At 32.1% G+C, this 23,912-nt stretch overlaps 1 protein-coding gene across 3 annotated transcripts in view; it reads right to left on the reverse strand.

Annotated features, from left to right (window-relative positions):
* The window catches only part of ORC5 (origin recognition complex subunit 5), a 69,608-nt gene that overhangs the window by 12,220 nt on the left and 33,476 nt on the right, over positions 1 to 23,912 (reverse strand). For all 3 annotated transcript variants that reach the window (XM_006181011.3, XM_014556108.2, XM_014556107.2), the window contains exons 11-12: positions 23,160 to 23,207; positions 17,108 to 17,218 (exon numbers count right to left, since the gene is read on the reverse strand). In XM_006181011.3, the coding sequence (XP_006181073.1) occupies positions 17,108 to 17,218; positions 23,160 to 23,207 (159 nt within the window). The remainder of the gene's footprint in view (positions 1 to 17,107; positions 17,219 to 23,159; positions 23,208 to 23,912) is intronic.

Below are 23,912 nucleotides of genomic sequence, written 5' to 3' on the forward strand. Positions count from 1 at the left end.
TAAAGAAGATTAAAAATTTGAACTGGTCAAAAAAAATTGTGTGAAAAATATAACAAAAATTATATGGCAGATTAGACTCAGATTACAGAAAATTAAGGAATATAAGGATAATTCTAAAGAAATGATACAGAATGCAGACTAAAAAGGTTAAAAAAAGGAGGGGAATATAAAAGATTAAAAAATAGAGAAGACCTAACATATTTCTAATCAAAGATCTAGAAGGAAAACAGAGATGGAAAGAATGGGGCAGAAGTAATATCTGAAAAGGTAATGTATGAAAATTCATTCAAAGAGATGAAAAACACCAAATCATAGAATTAAAGGGCCAAATAAATCCAAACTAGGAGAAACCAAAAGAAGTCCACACCTAAATGCCTCATAGTGAAAAGCGCAGAACACCGAAGACAAAAAGTTCTTCAAAGTAGCTAGAAAAGGAAAAACAGATTATCTTCACAGGAGCAGCAACTGGACCGACAGCCGTCTTAAGAACAACAATTAAAGACATAAAATAGTGGGAAGATATCTTCAATATATTGAAGAAAGTAACAGTTAACTCAGAACTGCACATCTAGAAAAAACAATCTTTTAAGACTGAGGATGAAATAAACACATTTCCGAACTAAGAATCAAAGGTTTGCTATCAAAAGATCCCTACTCACTTAAGGAAACTCCTAGAAGTATGTGTCAAATTTTGACTGTGATAAGTTTGAATTTTAAAGTAACAACTAAGAGAAGAGAAATGAGAGTATATACTTCTAAATTAATGAAGGGAAAATCTGAATTATAAAAACAGTCAATTCAAAAGAAAACAAGTGAAAGAAACAAATGAAGTAAGACAAATAGAAAGTATAAAACAAGATGACAGACATAAACAAATTACATTAGTACTTATAATAAAAGTAAATTAAATGCTGCAAATAAAAGACAAAGATTAACTGACTGAAAAAAAAATCCAACTATATACTGTTTAGAATAGATACACCTAAAATACAAGAATATGAGAAGGTTAAAATTCAAAGGACAGAATGAGATACATGAAGCAAACTAATGAAAAAGTAAAATGATGAAGGTATATTAATGCAGACAAAAGAGAACTAGAAAGAGATTTAAAGAAAGGCTCGCTTGGTAATGACAAAATGCAGGCCCTGAGCTCCCATCTCTCACAAGATGAGCTGCTTAAGACCTTCACTATGAAGGGATGAGACACAGAACAGGAAGGGCAGCCAAGGATAATGGGGTCTTTGAGGGGAAGTAAGTATTACTGGAAGTCAAAATAAACTCCTTATCCTTCCCAGTTTAGAAACAGGTATAAATCATGATGAGAAAAGTGGCCTCAAATTTTAATGAACAGGAGGATATATAGAAGAGTTAACATAGTCTCTTATGGCAAAATACATTCATTAACTTTATTTCTTTCTATTTTTCTACAAGGGATTCATTTGCTAAAGTAGGATAGTAATAGTCATTTGAAACTCACACATTAATCTCCTTTTATTATTAAAGATAGTTTTTTTTAGTAGCTCTTTTTTTAATATAGAAAACATTAATTACCTTTTACTTTGCCACTGGCATTTCCACATAATATTTCTTACAACTTCTACTTTCCTGTTATTCAAATACTCTCACATATTTAATTCTTTAATCCAAACTGTATGCTAAATTTACTCTTCTTTCATTTTTCCATAAACACAAAATCTGTCTTTAATCTAGTTAAGTTAGAATTTCAAGAATATTCTCAGATATCTCATCATTTTATTACTTTTATCACATTAATTATAATAAATTACCAAAGGCAATTAAGTTGAAATAGATAGTCCCTTGAATCACTTTCAGCTCTACCAAGATACCATGGATAAATTAATCACATAAAGTGTACGAAAAATACATTATCACTTCAAGATGTAGCAGTCAAAAGGTATTTCCAAAATATTAGTAACATGACTGCTCAATTCTGGGGGAGAAGAGGGTCTGACTTAGGAAAAACTAATACCCAAAAAATTTAAACCAAATGAATCAAAATTAAACTTAATGTTATTTTTCACATTAAAAAATACTAAATTCAGAGATCTTTTTATTCCTTGTCCTTACCATATGAACAAAAACAATATACAAATACATAATTTAGAAGAACATCACATAAAGCAGTGCACAAATACCAACAATTTAAAAGTACTCTGCCAGTTTATTAAAATAATGCTAGAGTAAAACTGAAAAAAATCAAGTAAATAGATTAACTTATGGGGTCAACATCTTGTACCTCAAACATATTAACTTATATCTAGATTAAAAATTCTGGAAAAAATTTATACCTTTGGAAAATTATTATACATGTGTAAGTACAAGCATCCCCACCTTCCTCTTCATTATTGAATCCTTAAAATTATCTAATTTTTATTTCCCACTGCATATCCATGAAACTCTTGAGAACTTGCTCTAAGTACTGTGCATTCAAAGATGAATAATAGGGTCATGGAAAATACTGATTCACCTCCTTGCCCCATGTTAAATATTCATGCCAATGTGATGAAGTCTTATCTCCAGGCTGGCATTAATGCCTAAATAGTTTGATATGGTCAGTGGAAATATGGCAAAAGTCTGTAGAAAGTTAGGGTACTCAGGACCAGATTCAGTTTTGTATGTGAGCATGTGTAAGTGTAAGATAGAGATGTGACAGAATCTTTCCTTGCTGCAGCTGAAGATTCAATAACAAAGAAAACAGACACACAAAAACCGTTACTGTTGCGAAGGCCCCAAATGTAGGAAGTGATTTAGAGTAAGGCTCTAGTTCCAGCAAATAAGAGTAACTTGGAATATTTTGCAGTGAATAAAATTAATGTCCTAGAAGGATTTAATCTTTGTTGGGGGAAAGCTTTCTAAATAACAGCAAAATATATTTGAATATTGTGAAATCTTTTTTAGCACTGTCCATTTTACAGGTTTCTCATGCAATTGAGCTTTGAATAACCCTAGAACATATTTCATAAACAAACAAGAGCAATGAGCCTAGCCAGAAAAAAATACATTTAAAAAAGTTTACAGGAGGACTTCTGGTCCAGACAACATGGCAAAGATTCACATTTACTGTTCCTCCCCACTAAGTACAACTACAAACCCTGGAAATAACCTAAACAGCAACCAAAGAACTCTAAAAGGTGGAAAGAGGAAAGCAGGCTTCTTAAGGACCCAAAACTGGAGGAATAAAGTAGGGGCAGAAACCTACCCAGGTAGGCTTATTTCTCCCCTGGACTGAACAGGAGTCCTGCCCGAAAAGAACTGGCCATTGTAATTATCTGGCAAAACTATCCCTCAGGAATTAAGTGGAAATAAAAACATTCTCAAATGAGGGAAAACTAAAGAATTTGTCACTAGCAGACCTACCTTTAAAGTGCAGCTAAAGGGAGTTTGTCATACAAAAAGGAAGTAATAAAAGAAGGAACCTTAAGCATCATGAAGGAACAAAGAACAACAGAAAGAGCAGAAATATGGATAGACTGTCTCATCATGAATTTTATAAATCATATTTGATTAAAAACTGACACCATCTGATACTCAAGAAAATGAAATTTTCAAAATGGAAGTTAAAAGAACAGAAGTAGGCTTATCATATTTCATTGGAAGTAGTTAAACAATGATACCATTTATAAAACTAAACATGTAATTACTGTATTACCCAATAATTGCATCCTTTGGGCATGTTCACACAAAACACTGTACATGAACATTCATAATGGTTCTATTTGTAACAGTCAAAACTGGAAAGAACCCAGATATCCTTTAATGGGCAAATGGTTAAACTGTGGTAATATCCCTATCATGGAATATAACTCAGCAGTAAAAACGAGTGAACTATTGATAGATACATGAAACAATTTAGATGACTGTCAAAGGAATTAACTATGCTGAGTAAAAAAAGCCAATCTTCAATGTTACATTATATATGATTCCATTTATACAAATTCTTGAAATGACAACATTTTAGAGGTGGAGATGAGTGGTTGTCAGGGACTGGGGGAATGGGCAGGAGGAAAGCAGATGTGGTTATAAAAGGAAGTGTCTTTGTCATGGCAGAACTGATAGCTTGACTGTGGTGGTGGATACACAAACCCATACATGGGATAAAATTTCACATAATGAAATATGCACAGACATACACAAAAACGAATATACGTAAAAGTGGAAAATTTGAATAAGATCACATCAATGTCAATTTCGTGGTTGTGAAACTGGCTAAAGGGCACACAGCAAGAAAGAGCACTTATTACTTCTTACAACTGCACATAAATCTACAACTCAAAAAAAGTTTAATTAAACAATAACAGAGGGCTGACAGGCATATACAGAACAGATAAACAAGATTATACTGTATAGCACAGGGAAATATATACAAGATCTTGTGGTAGCTCACAGTGAAAAAGAAAGCGACAATGAATACATGTATGTTCATGTATAACTGAAAAATTGTGCTCTACCCTGGAAACTGACACAACATTGTAAACTGACTATAAGTCAATAAAAAGAAAACAGAGGGAAGGGTATAGCTCAAGTGGTACAGTGCATGCTTAGCAACCCCTAGTACTCAATTTAAAAATAAATAAGTAAATCTAATTAGCTCCCCCAAATAAATAAATAAACAAAAAAATTTTTTTAAAAAAAGCTACACTGATAAAATACACAAAATATAGAAGGCACTGAGAAAGATCTTATACACTGCCAGAATACATTTTATCTCAAAATATTTAAGTACCTATGAAGTACTTCATAAGTACTTCATAGGTACTTCAATCCATTCATTGAAATAAAAACAATTTTTGGCCTTTATTTATAGGGATTTAAAAGAAACTATTTGATGAAATATTGCTCAAAGCGGGCAAATTTGAGAATATTATTTCAATAACGATATGCCACTGGGACAAGGCTACATGGGTTTTTAAAAGTTCACAGATTATAGATTTCCCTATTGAAAGCCAGATTAGTTATGACTAGTGTTTTGGCCTCAAGGAGAATTTGCAGCTGCTAGTTTCATGCTGTGAGCCCATAAAGATCTCACAAAGTTGCTACAAAACTGTGGCTAGTACAACATATTACCTCCTCTAAAGCATAGGAGGATTATAGCAGAACTGTTATTATGTAAATCCCAACCTCAGTATTCTACACTTTCCCAAATTCTACTTTTTGTTTCTATTTCTTTAAATGGTAAAGGTTTTGTTTTTGTTTCTTTGGGGGCTACAGAATCCAAATGCAACTTCAAAATTATAAAAAACTAAAGTGTTCCAATATAAAAATTATTATGAAATAAAATTGTGAGCTAAGCCTATCAGGACTGGAAACCTTGGAGATCAATGCCTCATTTTACAGATGAGAAAACAGACATCATAAAAGGATGATTGGCATTATTAGCCCCCAATCAGTCAAACAAATTAATACGATGGGACACCTTAGCAGGTATTTCAAATTATTCAATCCAAAAGTCCCAGTGAAAAAGAAGGTAACACATATACCATGCTAGAGGTTTACTAGAAAACATTTTAGAGTTGAAACAAGAAATTTTAAATTAGGTACTTAATCCTAAGAATATTTAACATATTAAAATGTTTAGCCAAAATAATGCCAAATTTTGAGTGTTCATGAATATTACAAGGTGGTTTGCCAAGACTATTACTACTGCAGTAAAGACTCCATCAGTGCTTTTAATCTTTTCTTCTACTGTTTCTCAAAAATTCCTGAGAATAACACATATGGAACTGGCATTCACTCCTTCCCTCAGGATCTGCCAGAGGATATGGACAAAACCTGAGTCAGGAGACGTAAGAGTTATGGGAACTACTTAATATTAGCGACCATGGGTAATTAGTGGTACAGGGATTGGAACCTGTTATTGAGTCCAGGCTCTATAGATTAGATACAGGAATAGACAGATCTATATTTATAAGCTATGGATACAGGCATTGTACCATCCTTACAACAACCCAGCCATGAGTTAGGTAATACAAATTAACCTTTTTCCAGAAGAGGAAACAACTTCAGAGAGGTCTGTAAATATTCAAGGTCATTAAGCTAATAGTGGTCAGAGCAACACTGGATTTGAATACCATCTGAATCCAAGCCTATAGTCCTTACACGACCTCAAAAGAGAGATGCAGAACAAAGGGAAGAGATCATTGTATTGAAACAGACTAAGGAAAGCTTTACAGAAGAAGGTACCAATAAGGAAGAATGAATAAAATGACAACCCTGAAAGAATCCACAATGAAAGGGGATTCTATGAGTCTGCTGGAGGTTAGAAACCCAGCCACAAAGGCACTACAGATAAAATAGGGAAAAAAAAATTCAATGAGGATTGTAGCAGAAAGGATAAAGAAGTTATCTCAATATAGGCAAATGTTCTTCCCCAGGGATATAGGTAATAGCCTTGAGAATTATCAATTCTCAATCCTATGAACAAAATTATCAGATATGAGAGGTATGATGGCACTGAAGTAAAATTAATGTGGAATTTATTAACCTAATCACATGTTAACTTTCCATAAATCAATTGGCATATTATATTAGACATAAAATTACTCTTTTAAAGGTTTAATTCTTAAAAGAGAAATTAAGGTGGAGAAAAAAAGCACAATTTCTTAAAATCTGAAATTATTAGACAACACTGAAAATGGTAACCTAAAACAAAATTTCCTATACATTTGTGAATTAAAAATCATTTACAAAAAATGTATGACTATAAATCATACAAAATACATAATAGTTAAATAAATTAAAAGGATAAACATTAAAAACATTTCAAAAAATGTCATTTAAATTATCTAAGTTAATTTAAATTTCTGTGGGAAAATTATTACTCCCATCTGGATTTCTGTTATCCATGAAGACATATTCCTTTGCCAATAATTTTCAGATTTTAGGGGAGTATATACTGTCTTCCACAGTTGCTTTTCTTGTCTATTATATCAATCTCAAATTCAAATGAATGAAATTCAACTGAATAAAAAATAAGCGTAGAAAACGGGTTTTCTTTTTCAAAGTGAGGATTCAGGTTGTGTGCTAGGAAATTCAGAATGAAGTTTAAAAAAAAAAACAAACTGTACTAAAAGTCACTTTGCCTCTAAGTTTTAGCCATATGTTCCATTGATGTTACTCCTCAAATATAAATTCTGGTTTTCAGTCCTTGGTTTAAAAATAAACTAAACTCCTAAAAATCTGAAGCAGCTTGTTATCCAAGAGAATAGTATTTCCCTAGCTGTCATATATATGTATATGTATGCAGCATACTAAAACTAATGAAAGGATTTTATTTTACTTTAGCTTAAAATCATCAATCTACCTAATTCAAAAGCCAAAATATTTTTCCCTCTGACTAGCACCTATGTCATGACTGAGGCATTCACAAAGAAAAATTAAAAACCTCCTTAAACGTAAAATGTTTTAAAATTTACATCTTTAATGGGGTTATACAATATTTGCTTACTTAATCTTTGCTCTGTGTACTATTAAGTTCTTTGTTCTCATCCATGTAGGGGATGAGCTGATTATTTATGTCTTAACAATAGGAGTTCATGTACCACAGTGAGGATTTTTTTTCCCTTAATCTGGGATGCAGTCACTAACAAGCTTCAGCTGGAAGTGCTTGATGTTAAAACAGTGTGAACCTGTTCCTGGGCTAATAAACTATGTTCTTTCTGCCAACAAAAGGAAATCAATTTACAACTGTAATTAAATTTTAACATGCTCATTATTTTTATACCTTCATAGGCTAGTATATACGTCAATTGATTTGTTAAATACCCTATCCTGCTTGTCCCTGGAGGAGCTTTACAGTCTGAAACATTAAGTTATTTAAATAAAAAAACTTAACATGTGATATGTCAGTGTATGAGGTCCACACAACCCAACAAGCACCACATTTAATCAGATTTCAGGCAATGTGATAATTTATGAACATATGGCATATACCAAGAAGAGTTCAACTGACATTTTTATACAGACAAGGTAGAGGTGGTGAGAGCAGCAATGGAAGAGAAGCAAACACTCTCAAAGCTATTCAACTTAAATTCATCACTGTGAATTTATATTTAAAAAAAAAAAGGCACTGAGTGGGTTGTTACTCTTCAAATATGCTCAGATTAAAAAGTGGCAGATATTTATAACTAGAGAAATTAAAGATAGCACCTCTAATCTCTGGAACTTTTTAGTACACAAATGACTGCCAATCTTTAGTATCCAGGAAGACCTTTAACTGCGTACTTAGAAGAATGAGAGGTCATTCAATCAATGAGTGAATTCCATGTTCAAGGCACTGTGCGAGAGACACAAAAATGAAGACAGGGATCTATGCCCTCAAAGGATTCAAGGTATCTGGGGAGACAAACATCATAATGGCAATAACACAGTATGAGTGCTATGCTAATGATATATATAAATCCAATTACCTGACTTTAGAAAAGGTAATGACTAATACAGGAAGAGAGGCAAAATGTGAATTCATTAAGAAATGGTATTTGAGGGGTGGACCAAGAAGCACAAAAGAAAGCTCAACAGTGGTGGACAGCATATGTAACAATACAAGAAAAATCGGTGTGCTTTCAGATAGGAAACAGCTTACTGTGAATGGTGTATAGGATGAATAAAGACAGTGGCAGAAAATGGTGCCAGTCTGTGAAGGGCCTCATAGGAAATGCTATGGAAAGTAGACTTGATTCTGTAGACAATGCAACTCACTAAAAAAGCATAAGCAAAGAGATATGATCATACTTATATTTTAAGATTTTTGCTGACAATTGTATGGAAGATGAATCTGAAGATCTCTCGTGAAAGGAAACCAGTTAGAGTTAGGACGCTGGTGTAATGGTCTAAGAAATAATGAAGATATGGATTTAAGGCAATGGCAGGGGAGGTAGCAGAAAGGAGTAAATTCGAGACATTTGTATTTAGGAGGAAAAAAAGACTGGCTTGTTGAAGAACTAAGTGATTCAGAGACAATTTTTCCATTTAACTCAACTAAAAACTAGAAACTGTACTATCTTTGTTTCTCTAGCACCTAACATTGTACCTGCCACAAAGGAGGTGCTTAGTAAATAACGAACAAGTAAATGACGAATTTTGAAACTTAGGTAAGGCTGAAAAATCACAGGAAAAGGCTTAGGGAATAATCTGGCTTTGGATACATCAGTGCTAACCACTATCGCACATTCAGGTGTGTTCAGTTGGTTATTTGGGTCCAGAGCTAGAGATGGACTAGAAATACTTATTTAATTAAAATGTTTAAAAATAAAAATAATAAATTTTTATATAAAAAATAAATAATTAATAAATAAAAACAGAATTCGAGTTATCAGCAGACACACAGCATTTGGTGAAGCCAATCTTCTCCAAAGGACTCCCAACTAGTTGTGAGCTGACAAGGAATCAAGAAAATTTCCCAGTGGAAACCCCTTTAAGCATCAACATTTCTTTTAATCAACTTTTTAATAGAGTAGTTTTAAATATAGCACATATTTCCATAATGTAGATTTTCCAGATCATTTAACTCCCAACCTGTTCTTATTAAAACTCCTTTCCCATGAAAACAATCCAGTCATAAATCTCTAAGGTATGCATTTGCCAATATAGTCACTACATAAATAGTATAGATTTTCTTAATTAGGCACGTGCAAGCAATAGAGTTATATAAGCTCTTTTGCATGTGCTTCCAGCAAAAGAATTTGCAAAGTCAAATAAAATTGGTGTTGAATACATTTCCCCACAAAATATGAATAAATGGTATACATTTGTTATATTTATTAGAAGCAATACTAGGCTTTGAGAAAGGTAGTTACAAAATATTGCCTACAAAAATAAGGTACCAAGATATTATTTCATTCAACAGTTGAAAGCATAATTTATGCAACTTTTCTATCCCTTAGGTAATATTTTACATGTCACCCTTAAGCAATGGTTCCATTCTTCCAGAGTTCTGTAAAAATGCCTGCTGCTGGGCTGATAAATTCAGAAAGGCAAAGTGGTTACACTGAAGAAACTTAACACCAGATTTCGGAGAAGAGCAGGGATAAACACTGTCTTTTTACAAATGAAAATGAGAGAAATTTTATCCCTGAGCAACAGGGTAATACTTATTGGTATGTCTTACAATAGTGCAGCTAGTGAAAAACACAAATCAACTTTACCCTTTTCAAACATGAAGCATCCCAAAACAGTTTTTAAAAAGTCTCCTGAAATAGACATCTACTGCAGACTGAGGGCAGAACAGTAATACATCCACACCAAGGGTAGTGGGAGATTTCAGAATCTAATTTACTGCACCAGTGGAGACAGAGCATCATGGCGGTAAGGATCTTCACTGCTAGAGAAGAGCCCACCTCTGTCAAACAGCACCCCTGCTGACCTATTCATTAGCAAAGTAGGCATTAAGTAAGGCTCCTTTACTATTTTTGGAATGGAATGCCTCACAATCTCAGTTATGGTTAAGAAAAAAAAAAATGGTAAGGTTATTAGAAAATGCTAGCACTCAAGATATTTCTCATGATTTACATAATTTACCTTAATGGCATCGAGTATTTCAGTTTTATATTAGAGAGATACTGGAATGCTGGTACAAACCAAATGAACTACAGAGAAATTGCAAAAGAACAGTTTCTCACATTTGCTAATACTCTAGTATCCAGGGAATTTGTTTTTAGGAAACTATCCCTATTGTTCACCAACTTCAATATCAATAAAACTAACTTTCATACTCAAATCAACTATGATTTCTGATGCTCTTGATTAGCATTTATTAAATATAACTACTTTTTAAAAAAATATAAATCAAACAACTACAGTATTATACAATATACAAATTAGTTTTTTAAGATAGAGGTTTTAAAATTATAAGTCTATAAAATGAGTTTATTTGGTTAAAGTGTTTCTGGTTAAAAGTCTATAAAAGTAGTTTGAAATACTGTATATAAAAGAGTGACATTATGAGTATAACTTTTAATCATAAAGTATTTGAAATATAGCCATGTAACTTTTTAAGAAAAGCCACTTAGTTTATAATAGGCTATGTATAACACACTACTTACTTGTCCATAACTTTACAAGTTTCCAGTTTTAACTGAAATTGTTTCATACCAATGTCATAATGCAATTTAAGTATCAACAAAATTTAGTTATGACATATATATCAAATAATCATGCTCCATAACACTAAGTTTAATGTCAGAGGAAACATTCAATAAACAGGTTTGTTATTTTACTTGAAAGAAGACACTTAAATATTATCAAATCTGAATCAGGGACCACTGAAGTGAAAAATCTTGTTTTAAAAAAATATTTTAAAAATATTCACTTTAAAAACTTAAGTATTAGTTTTCCCTTTAAGTATTAGTTCCCTCAGCATGTGCATCCTCCCTGTAACAATACATATACACCATTAACTTTAGCACAAGCTCAAATCTGGCAGTTGCACACAAATACTAATGAAGGGCAGTGAAAGCTGCAGACTGTCTATAAGGTCCTTGAGGGCAAGAACTGCATTTTCTTGACTTTCGTATTCCCTTTACACAACACAGTGCCTGGAACATAATAGGCCCTTAATAAATATCCATTAAATGAATTTAAGTAGAGACAGAAAAATTTATTCCAACTAGGGGGAAAAAGATCAATACTGATTTTGGATTTAAGGCTTGCATTATTTTTATTTTTAAACATTTTAATTAAATAAATATGAACAAAATCCCTTCTTCACTTAAAAAACTGTAAATTATATAAATTTTCTATATATCTACCTATATTTGAAGAAAAATGTCAAAAATCTATTTCTGGTTGAATAAATGTTACATGCCGTAAAATGTATACAAACCCATCTTCCAACAGCTATGGTAAATTAGAGATGAAGCATTTGTTTCCAAAAACTCTCATACCCAAAATAACTAAATCATTTTGCTTTCTGATTAATGATAAATTCATTTGGAAAGTATCAAAATAACTTGTTTAAATATATCCTGTATCATAAACTGATACCTAAATGAGCAAAAAGCGTAAGGTTAACTAAATGCCACAATTAACGCAACCCTTGCGGGAAAAGATCAAGTTGATTCACAACTAAAAGTTAAACTGATGTAACAAATATAAGGCCAAATATATTCCAATATATAGTATCATAATATAAGTTTAAAAAAATAGAAAATAGAAATAAAAATAAATATTAAAAAAACTTGTGTATTATTATACTTTGCTCCAAAATGCTTTTTATTTATACTCCTTAAAGTAAAAATTTATAGACATTTTAACCTAATCTTTTTCTTATTAAATGAAGCACAACTAAACATGAAATGATTCTGAAATTAAATATTAATTACTGAAAAAAATACAATTTGCCAATCTGGTACATAGAATTATTTTTTAAAAGAACTATGGGCTTTCTAATTTTTCAGTAATTTCTTGATATTAATTAGAGTGCACTGTTTCTTATAATTAATTTTAAAAGCCCCATTATTTTAAAACTCCCAAACTATAGTATAGTGAACTACCTCCAAAAGTAGTTTTTCAAAAGGCTAATTAATCAAGTAAGATCAATAATAATATGTGATACAAGTGTATGTGTAATTGAATGTCCTTAATTTTTCAAAGATAATTTTCCTTTCAAAAGTCACTTTAGAAACCTGTACCAATAATTTCAGAAATAAACTCTTCAGCAATTTTATCCCCTTGGAAAAGATAAAGTAATAGAGCTTAATATTTTGAAATAAAAGATATATCTGACAATCTTAAAGAACTAACTCCTACTGCCTTCACCTAACTATAAGACCATGGAGGGGGTGGGCAAAGTTGAGTAAGAGAATATACAGAAATATCAAAACAATGAAATAAATCATTCAAAAGTTTCCAAACAAATTATCATTTTTCTTCAAGTAAAAAAAGATAAATTAAAAGCATAACCTAGTTTTAAACTGAAAATAAGATAATTCAGTAGTATTTCTTTTAAAGATGATGGCCTTCAAAAATACATCTGATCAGCTAACTTCTGAAGGTAACAACCATACAGGTTACCATCTCTTGCTTATAAATGGTATAGTTTATCCATTCTATCCATGCTGAGAGGACAAAAGAGTGAAAACATCAGAACTAATGCTTTGTCATTCACGAAGTTCAGGTATATATAGAAGGACTACATTTATTTTATTTGAATGAAATTTTTTAAATAACCCATAATCATGACTGTAAAACTGTACTAAAATGGATACGGGTGAAATAATCTTAAATGCCTAAGAAAAATTTTTAAATCATATTTCATTTCAGTAAATCTGAGCATTAACATAATGTACAATGTTAAATGTGCTATTATTCTTTTACTTTTTATGAGACTAAAAAGTTAATGAGTAGAATTTTATCTAAATTTTAATAAAGAATAAAGAAATTCAGAAGAACATCAACTGCAATATACTACTGTTACTCATACTACTATGGATTTGACTATTATTCTCAATTGGACTTTTAATATTAGAGATTCCTTAAGCTTCTAATTGTACAACTTTATTATAGAATAGATGTAAATAGATTTAAATGAACATGATGGAAATAAACTTTTGCTTCAAGAGGATTTTTACTGTATATATGACATTTAATCAATTTGTTATATGTGAAAAACTATAATTATGTAATTAGTAAATCAAGCTCTAAAAATAACACATTACTATAAAATAAATCCTTAAAACAGCTATAGGTAGACTCAATGAATAGAAAAATAATGCTCTATGATCTCAAATAGACACATTACAATGAATAAAAAGCAATTTAGTTTCAGGTAGAAAATAATCATGCAACACAATTCCTTACCAATTTTATTCACGTTTTCATGAAAGTGTATATGTGTGCACACACACATAGATCACTATATATCTTCAGGCAATTTTATTTTTACTCAAATAAACCAATGTGTTAAATTAACAAACAGCATTTCTAAATATCAAAGACAATACTAACAAGTAAAAGCTAGGTTTTCCTGCTAATCTTAAAGCTAGAACACAACAATATTGCCATCTAGTGTTGATATCAAATAAGCACTTCCAATACAAATGTCATATTTTTGTTTCGCACTTAAAAAATTAAATGTGTACAGCTTAAATACAAATTGTCATTCCTATTGGCAAAAGTATAGTTTTGATGAGTAAGCAAAAGCAGAAAAATGTAAAAAGTCACTGAGAGCTAATGGGAAGAAAAAATTATAATGCACGTGGGAGAAATACCTTTCTTTTGGACACAATTTTGTTCTTAAACATGGTATGTTACTTGATATTCTTGACAATTTATTGCCCAAACAAAAGTAAAGATCAACTTCTTGGAGCCAGTTATACAGTTGTCCCCTTGGTATCCTCAGGGGATTGGTTCCAAGACTCTCCCACTCCTGACCCCATAGATACCAAAATCTGAGGATGTTCAAGTCCCTTATATAAAATAGCATAGTATTTGCATATAACCTAGGCACAACCTCCTATACACTTTAAATCTTCTCTAGATTATTTATACTACCTACCACAATGTAAATACTATGTAAATAGTTGTAAATGCTATGTAAATAGTTTTCAGTGTGGCAAATTCAATTTTGCTTTTTGGAACTTTCTGTGATTTTTTTTCCAAGTATTTTCAACCTGTGGTCAGTTGAACCTGTGGATACAGAATCCGTGCATATGGAAGGATGACTGTTTCTACCCCTTTCTACCTGCCCCCCCCCCAAACTTTGTATTCCAAATGGAACCACTGAGATCAAGTCCTAAATTGATTTCTCATCAAATAAACATAAACAAATTCATTTAAAGTAATGTTTTAAATACACAAAATTTATCACTTTGATTATTGCTAATGAGAAGAGATAGAGAATGAAGTTGTTAAAGTTGAAAAGAATTTAACTTCATTAAAAAGTAAAGACAACAATTTGGGCCAAACTTAATCCCAACATCACAGGCATTCCTGAAAACATACAGACTGATGACAGTGTTCTGCTATAATCAAAGCCTCAGAGTAGTAGTAGACCTCTTAATTAGCAGTCTCATTATTTCTGACAGTCCATCCCTATAAACCTAGACTTGCTGCCAGGAAATGCTCTACCAACATTAGGTACAATATGTAAGGTGTGACGTGTGGTGGGAGCAGTATTACTAACAGATCACAACTACAATGACTGCTACCACTTTTACTATATAACCCAGCTCACTTTCAACTAATCGAGTGTGACATTTCACAAATGTGTCTTCATTTTTCCCTAGTCTCATACCTTTGGTCATATTATCTTCCCTCTTAGAGCTCTATAAATTCTATGTATTGGAAATAACATGTCAGCTAATTTTACTATTATTTTTCCTTTTTTATTTACTCATTTTCTCATTTCTGTACAGTAAACATATATCATTTATATAAGTTAGAAATATTTAAAGTAAAAAAATCCTACTCACTGTAGCCCAGCTCCATTTTTCACCTTTTCTAAAAGTGAAGCCTTCAAATTCTCACCCCTTGTCCAATCCAGAAGTGATCTTTTTGCGCTCTAAACTTCTCAGGAGCACTATCTAGCCTTCACTTACAGTCTTACATATTACTTTTATGTACATTTTTTAAATCCCCCTAGAATAAATTATTAGCTCTCCCTCCCCAAAAAAAACCCCACATTTATTCTCCTTCTGTGTGTCTCCCACAAATGTAACTTTTGGGCACCTAAGAAGTATTAATTACATGTGATATAAACATCTTCTTGCTTTGTTTAGAAGCAGTCTCCTTCACTTCCCAAGTCTTTAATTCTCAAAGATTTTTTCATTTTGTCATAATGGGAAAGTCATTTAGCCTCTGAGGCTTGATTCCTTACACTAAAGATCATAATATCCTCTATTTCATAGTTACTCCAACAGCAAAAACAAAACAAAAAACTCATGTATTATATGAAATATAATAGAAAGCTGTTAATAAAATGTACAATTTGACTAAAAACTACTTTAATTTCAGATAAAGCATTTAATACATATATATGGAAAAAAATTCCTGTAATACAGATTAAAACTGAATTAGATGTTTAAAATTATCAGCATTAGGGCTACCAATCTACCTACCCATCTAGCTATTTACATAACACAAGTGACTAGAATACTTTTCTTCAAAAATGTAATAAATATAGATACAATCTTCTATAAAGTTGCCTTATATAAAAATTATTTAACTTCAATGTTGAGCGCATTGAGAACATAGCTATTTTTGGTTTCCAAGACTTCCTTAAATGAAGAACTAAGAGTTACCATCATGCAACAGATTACAAAGTCTAATACCAGTTCAGGGACCAACTTTATTTGCAGTGAATTAAAATGTAAATGCTATTATTTACGTTTTCAATCTACAAACAGATATATAAAGTAAAATGCTCACTGAAGCATCTGAGGTGACTTTGCTTTTCTATAAATACTAGTTGTATCACTTGCTTTTTCTTCTATCTGTTCATACCATGGGCTAAGTATTATTTTTCTGGACCATTTAAGAAATCTACTGTGACTATATTTTTAATAAATAGGCTTATCTTAAATGTCACCTAAAAAAAAACACCCTTAACTACTTTATAAAAGAAATGTCATATTTCTTATTTTTATGCTACTGCTGCCATCTAGTGAAAATTTTGAGAACTGGATCATTCTGAAAAACACATCATTAAAAAAAAATGCATACTGTCAATGTGCAAAGTACATATATGAGGAATAAGAACAAATTACAAATTTCTTTCTTACAAATACATTTAAAAAAATTTTGTCTTCATTAAATTATATTTCTATAATCAATTTAATCATGAATCCACTTTTAATTTAACCAGTAAGATAATTATAATCATTTAAAAATTCCTTTATTGAAGAAAGAAAAAGTCCAGAAACATCAAGCTGATTTTTGCATTGAGTTGTAACTGTAAATATATGCAAATTCAGTGATAGGCTCAAAGATTGTATATGTGGAGTTTCAGTTACTTACCAAGGACATTGTTCATGAAATAGTTAGAACAGTAAGATAAGCTGACCAAAAATCTAAATGTTAAAACACTATCGATTACACTACCTAAAGAATTCCAAAAAGATAAAGATGATATATAATAACCTATCATTAAGCTTACCTGGGAAAAGATATTTGCCGTTGGAGCAACTCTGCTGTCCACAATACTATATAATATTGCTAACAATCTGTCTAATGGAAATGGTTTTGGTCCGAGGAGATGATTGCTTGTCTATAAGAAAAAAGAACATGGATTTTCTTCTTATACCAGAGCACTCACTTTCTGTACTATAAATTCCCAATAACACCACATTTACACTGTATATAATTCTGCAAAGAGACTAATAAATTTAACTTGCAGTCTATTAAGTTAACACTTTACCTCATATAATCATGATTTACCTTTTAACATTTTCTTCGGTATGTTCTGATTTAGCATCAACAAATGTTAAAGAAAAGAACTCACAAGTCATCCAGTCTAGTCCTGAACATCACCCATATTTTGCTGTTGTAACCAGATGTTGTGACTTAGCCAAGTCATTGGTCAAGATAGTGTACCCGTAAAACTAAGGTGTAGACCCTAATCTCTAGACTAGAACTTACGACTAATTCCTCACTATTCTTCTTTGTGCCACTGCCTGAAAAATGTATTTGTTCAGCAATAATAGTTCTAAAAGATGAGTTATAGTAAATACCAGCTTAGAAAATGAATGGAATTTTAGTTATGTGAATAAGCCATCAGCCTAAAACAATGTAAAATTTATTAAAAATTTTAAAGATTGTAAAATATTCATACTTGTCAACAAAGTCAATGGTACAATTGTCAAGAGAAAGGGCAGTGCTCAAGGTCTATTAAATAGATTAGATAATTCTATTAGGTAATTTTAGTAGCAATGTAAGAATTTAAGTACTCTATATTAGCAATGAGAAGCTTTAGTTACATGCATGGGAATACCTATTTTTTTAAGAGAATGACTATAAAAACAACCTATTCAGAATTACAGAATATCTCAGCTATTTGTATCTAGAAGATAGTTTAGAAATCATTTTCCAGGTAAGTTTATATGTTTTTCTCATTAAACACTTCAATTTAGAAAAGATGTTAATGAATACCAATGTACCCACTGCCCAATTTTATCACACGCTAACATTATACAACATTTGCAAAGAAAGCATTAGATCATGTCACGGGTAAAATGAGGCTTCCCTTTGCACCCCTCCAACATCCCACTCTTCCCTTCCCTCCCTAGAAGGAACCACTATCCAGAATTTGGAGTTTTTATCATTTTCATGACAATTTTTATGACACTACACCATACATAACCATAAACCATATACACATTGTTTGCATGATCTAATATTTCATATAAATGATATCATTTTGAATATATCACTCTCTACCAAATTGCTTTTTTCTTTCCACATTACATTTCTGAGATTTATCTACATTGATATATGCAGCTCTAGTCCATTTTTAAACTACCCCTACAGAATTCCATTTTATGACAAATCACTATCAACTTGAAATATTAATCACTCTAATTCATCACTAATAATACTATGATGGTCAATCCTGTATGCATGTATGAGTTTCTCTGTGGGGTTGCTCAATTAAAGTAGAGGGCAGAGAATGCTATGCATTTGCCAAGACTGCTTCTTCTTGGGCATGTAAGAAGACCTCAGTTTCTTCTGCAGTTAGACTAGATGCTATATGACTGAGTTCTGGCCAATGGAATATGGGTGAAAGTGATGTAAGCTATTTTCAAACCTGGCCTTTCAAACCACTGGATCCTTTAGTCTTCTTTTCCTCTGTGGCAACTTTGGAGGCTACCATGTTTCACCTGACAGCACTATATGATGAAAAATAACCAAGCAACTCAAATTCAACTGTGTCATGAGCAATATATAAATTTTTGTTACATTAAGCCACTGAAGGTTAGGTAGTTTGTTTTTCACTACAATATCTCCCAGCCTATCCCGACCATTACAAAGTACATTCACGTATTAACTTTATTAGACATGATCACCCTACAGAATATGCAGACTCTTATTCTTCCACATTACCACCAACACTTGGAATCATCAGATACTTTTTAGTTTTGCCTCTCTTAGAGTGTGAAACAATAAGTCACTGTTGTTTAAAGTTGCATCTCTCTCATTAGTGAATGAGGCTGATGATTATGTCACGTTTGTTAGACATTCAAGTTCCTTTTTGTATCATTTACCCATTTATCTACCGGATTTCTGCTTTTTTCTTATTGGTTTATACGGGTCTTTAAAAATCCTAGATACTAGTCATTTGTTAGTCGTATGAGTTCAAAGAACAGTGGTTAAATTATGGAAGGCTTTGGATTCAGAAAGTCCTGGAATTGGATGTTGGTTCTACCATATTAACTACGTAATTTTTGGCAGGTTACTGAATTTCTCTTGAATACTCAGTTTCCTCATCTAGAAAATGAGGATAACTTGATAGTAACCATATTCAGTAGGTCATTGTGAGAATTAAGTAAGATCACATGCAGAGTTTAACAGTGTTTGACTTATGGTGCCCAATAGCTTTTACTATTATCATTATGATAATCTTATTAATGTGATTTTTCTTTTCTACACAAATGCCTTGAAAACAGGAAATGTTTTATTCACCATTTTTATCCCTAGAACTTGGGAGACTGTTAGTTAAGTAAATGAATCAATGAAAGGATAATGAATAAAGTGGCGTTAGAGGAAAGAAAGAAAAAAATAAAGGTAAATGTTGAGATATCTAAATGGATTTGGCATCTCTGTCCTCATTAACACTTAGAAGTGACCTGAGGTTAATAAAAATTACCTAAATTCCTGAAGTGTTGAGAATAATGTGGGAAGCAATTCAGGATGAGAATCACGCTGTGAAAGCTGCTGATACTTTTCTGATTTTCACTTTAAATTTTGTGATTAGAAAACACATTTCCAATTTAAAACTAAAGTGGTCTAGTGTCACATAGGGCATACAACACTCATCTTCTTCACTGAATTGATTTTGTGTAATATAAATGCAAAACGGATTCCCATCTAGAGAGAAAGGCAAAGTCTGAGAATTACCTCACTGGATTCATATAGCTCATTAGAAAGAACTAAGGTCTGTACAAATGGAAAAAAGAATTAAAAAAAAGAAACCAAATAAAACAAAATTTTAAGGAGATAAAATGGAATAAAAATTGGTGTCAAGTTAAATTAAAAAGAAATAGAGACAGGAACATAAACTTAGAGTTATAGATATTTATACCAGAAAAACTGAAACTAGGCACAATTAAAAGAAGTTTAATTGTGGGGAATGGGACTATGGATAAGGAAAGGAAACATGTTGCTTTTCCACATAAATGAACTGGCAAATAATCTGGTACAAAATACATGTATTAGTTGAACTGAAAAGTAAAATCTTAAAAAATGAGTGTCAAGTGAGGATACACAGAGAAAAAGAATTATACAACTGAAGATGTATAACAGATTTAAAACAACTATTATGATAACTGTTCATGTGGTTTGCTTTTTAATGTTTGATGCCCTGAATAAACTGAGAGCTTCATGAGGGCAGAGATAATGGCTGTTTTGTTCTCCACTATGTCCATAGCATCTAATAGAGTGCTTGGCATAAAGTAAGCATTCAATCAAGATTTCAAGAAGAGAGGAAACAAAAAAAACCCTAAAGAATTTGTAAGTGTACACAGATTTTAGTGAGTAAGCTCAGATTTTAAAATGACATAAACCAAAGACGAAAGAGTCTACCATAAAAGTCAAATCCATAAGAATACATCAGAAGAACTAGAGTTCATCTTGAACTAGTGACAACTGCATGTTTTTGCTTATACACTTCCCTCTTTCAAGACTGTCCTCCTAGACTTGTACAAAACCACTCACTCCACAAGTATGGTCTAAAGTGCCAGCTCCTTCACCGTTCACAGTCCTCACTGATCAGCACTCATATATCTCCCTTCTCAAAATTCTTAATTAATTTTCTCTGTCTAAAGAATAAGGCCTAAAATTCTGAGTTTTATGTTCATTCTTTTTCTTCATTCATTCATTTATTCATTCAACTTATTCATTTGTTCAACAAACACCCACCACATACCAGCAAGTGCCAATACAAAGGTGAATAGATGGGCTTCCTTCCCATGGGGAACTGGAGAGTGAAGAAAGTCTTCCACAACTTAGCCTCAACTGATTTTTCTCTCAAAGTCACTGTACACTCCAGCCAACTATATTTCATTATTTCTTTTATATACCCTATATTTTCTCACCTATGCTTCTTGGCTCAAATCATTTCCTCAACTGGAATGTCTTCCTCTCCAACCTCTGCATATCTAATACTTACCATTCTTAAGTGCCCACTCGAAATGCAAGCCCTACTACAAATCCTTTGGACTACCCCAGCCAGAAGAACTCTCTCTTCCTAACAGTCCTTTATGACCCAAAGCAGCTACACATATAAGAAAGAGGGTACAAAGTCAATGATCTGCCTAGGGTGGAAGGCCTAATCAGAGATGTCTCAGTGAAAGGGCACAGCAGAAAAGTCTTTCCATGCCAAGCAAATGGATTTGGTAAGGAAGTTTGCCGGCCAAATCTGGCTCTGCGTGAATGGAGGAAAAAAGTCTTCTCTGTGGCTTTTAACTAAAAGCCAGAGCTAATGCTAATACATGGGCAGAATTCACAACATTTTTGTCCCTAGGCTGAGAACTGAATTTCAAATGACCCCAGGTTACTGGTGTTCATAAGTGCTGGCACAGAGTAGATGTAAAACCGTTCTACAGGAACACACCTCAGGCCTGAAAAATTCCACAGATTAAGTTCAGCAAACAACATATATGTGCACAAGTCAGCAAAAATAGAAAATCTGGAATTAGACTGACAGATATTTCTAATACTGAAATATAAGAAAGAATATAAAATAAGTTTACATTAAAGAAAAATATCATGTCAAAAAATATTAAAGTGATCAAATAGACCTGAAATGAACCAGTAAAACTTCTGAAGATTACAAATAAGATTACTGAAATTACAAAGCTGATGTAAACAGCACATTAGACAAAGCTGAAAATAAGTACAGAGAACTGAAGAAATTACTTAGACTATCACACACAAGAGATGAAAGGGAATGAAGAATATCAAAGACGTACGAAACAAAGAGGGCGGAGTGAAAAGGTCTATTATATGTCTAAACAGTGTCTCAGAAAGATATGTTAAAGAGAACAGAGAGAAAATATTTGAAAAATTAATGACTGAGAATTTACCATCATTATCCAAAGTTGGGACGCAAAACTAATACAAAGTGAAAAGAAATTCAAACCCAGGTACATCGCAGTGAATGTTAAGACCTCTAAAGTAAAAGGAGGAGAACCTGAAAGCAACCAGAGAAAACAGAGTAATAACGAAGGAATAATAGACTAACAGCAGGTTTTTCAGCAGCAACAATAGAGCCAGAAGACAGTAAAACAATGTCCTCCATTTAGAAGTGTATACTGAGCAAAAGTGCTGTTAACAGTGAGACTGAGAAAACTCTCAGCTTCTACAGTACAAAGTGTATAATTCCAACTTCTCCGTCTTCTGCCAAGAGAAACAAAAGTGATTTAGATGAACAAATGTTCTGTAACAGTCTAAATGCTCCTTTCACCAATTTCAATCTTGCCCCACATCCCTACCTCCAAATTCAAAGGTGCTTAGTGCTTCTAACTCCTAAGCTTTTCTAGATTCTTCAGATCAAATCAGCTTGCTTTACTTTAGGGGTTAGGTTTCTGGTCTGCTTAGTCACCAGTGTATCTACCTACTATTCAATTCCAAATTTTATAAATCTCTCATCAACTTAGTCCTCATTAGTTTACCATCTTTGTGGGTGTTTCAAAGGTGAAAAGAGGAAAACTAGTTGTATTTAGTTAAAAATCCCAGGATGACCCTTTTCATCTATGAATTCACTAAAAAATATTTTGTCAATTCACTTTTATCTCTAGAACCAGTTCACCTGAATTGTGCCAACAATCACTGTATTCAACATACCAAAATACTACCACAACATTAAAATGGTACCATATCAATACAAATAACTTCTTATATCCAAATGACTAACACAATTATGGATTTATACACTTCCTATAATACCCTAAATTCGTAAGTTTTTCCCATTAGAGAAATTACAATGTAAATACCTTTTCATGTTTCTTTTGAAAGTTGGTTTTCTTGATTTTCCCATGATGCTGCAATTAAGGAAAATAATTTTTAAGATGAAAGATAGTACGCCACAAAAACAGAAAGCACAATTTGTTTAAAATCTTAAGCTTTTTTATTTTATTCTACTTATCACCTAAAATATCACCATAAAATATCAACATTTTTTAGGCTTTTTAAATTAGATTCTGATCGTATGTAAGATTACTTCTGAATGCAAATAAAGAGGTTTTAAAATAAAATAGTGATATGTCCTAAAAGAACTTAGCACATTTATTTCTATAAAAACAAAACTTCCAAAGATAAATGGACTTTTATTCATTCTGTAAGGCAGGCTGTCAATTCAAATAAAATTGAGAGCATTTAGTTAAGCACTTGGGATTCAATACTGGGAAAAAATAGATGCAGTCCTTGCCCTCTTGAAACAAAAGACTAGTGGTAGAGATAGGCAAAAAATAGATAAATGTATTATAATATGTTAATAATAAATCAAACTACACACTATTTTTTTCAAGAAAACAACTTTAAAATGAGATTTCTCCAACTAATGTACATGCAGAGAGGCTTCTGAATGTCCTGAATAATGATGAATGGAGTAAATGACACTACAGTAGGAGCTTTAGAACAATAAAGGAGTTACTACCCTTAAAATTATTCCCATCTCTCGTACTTTTATCAAATCTTATTTATATATATTTTAAAATCTAGAATTATACTAAGGTATATCTGAACTC

The sequence above is a fragment of the Camelus ferus genome, chromosome 7 (assembly GCF_009834535.1).
Source record: "Camelus ferus isolate YT-003-E chromosome 7, BCGSAC_Cfer_1.0, whole genome shotgun sequence".
NCBI classification, from domain to species: domain Eukaryota; kingdom Metazoa; phylum Chordata; class Mammalia; order Artiodactyla; family Camelidae; genus Camelus; species Camelus ferus.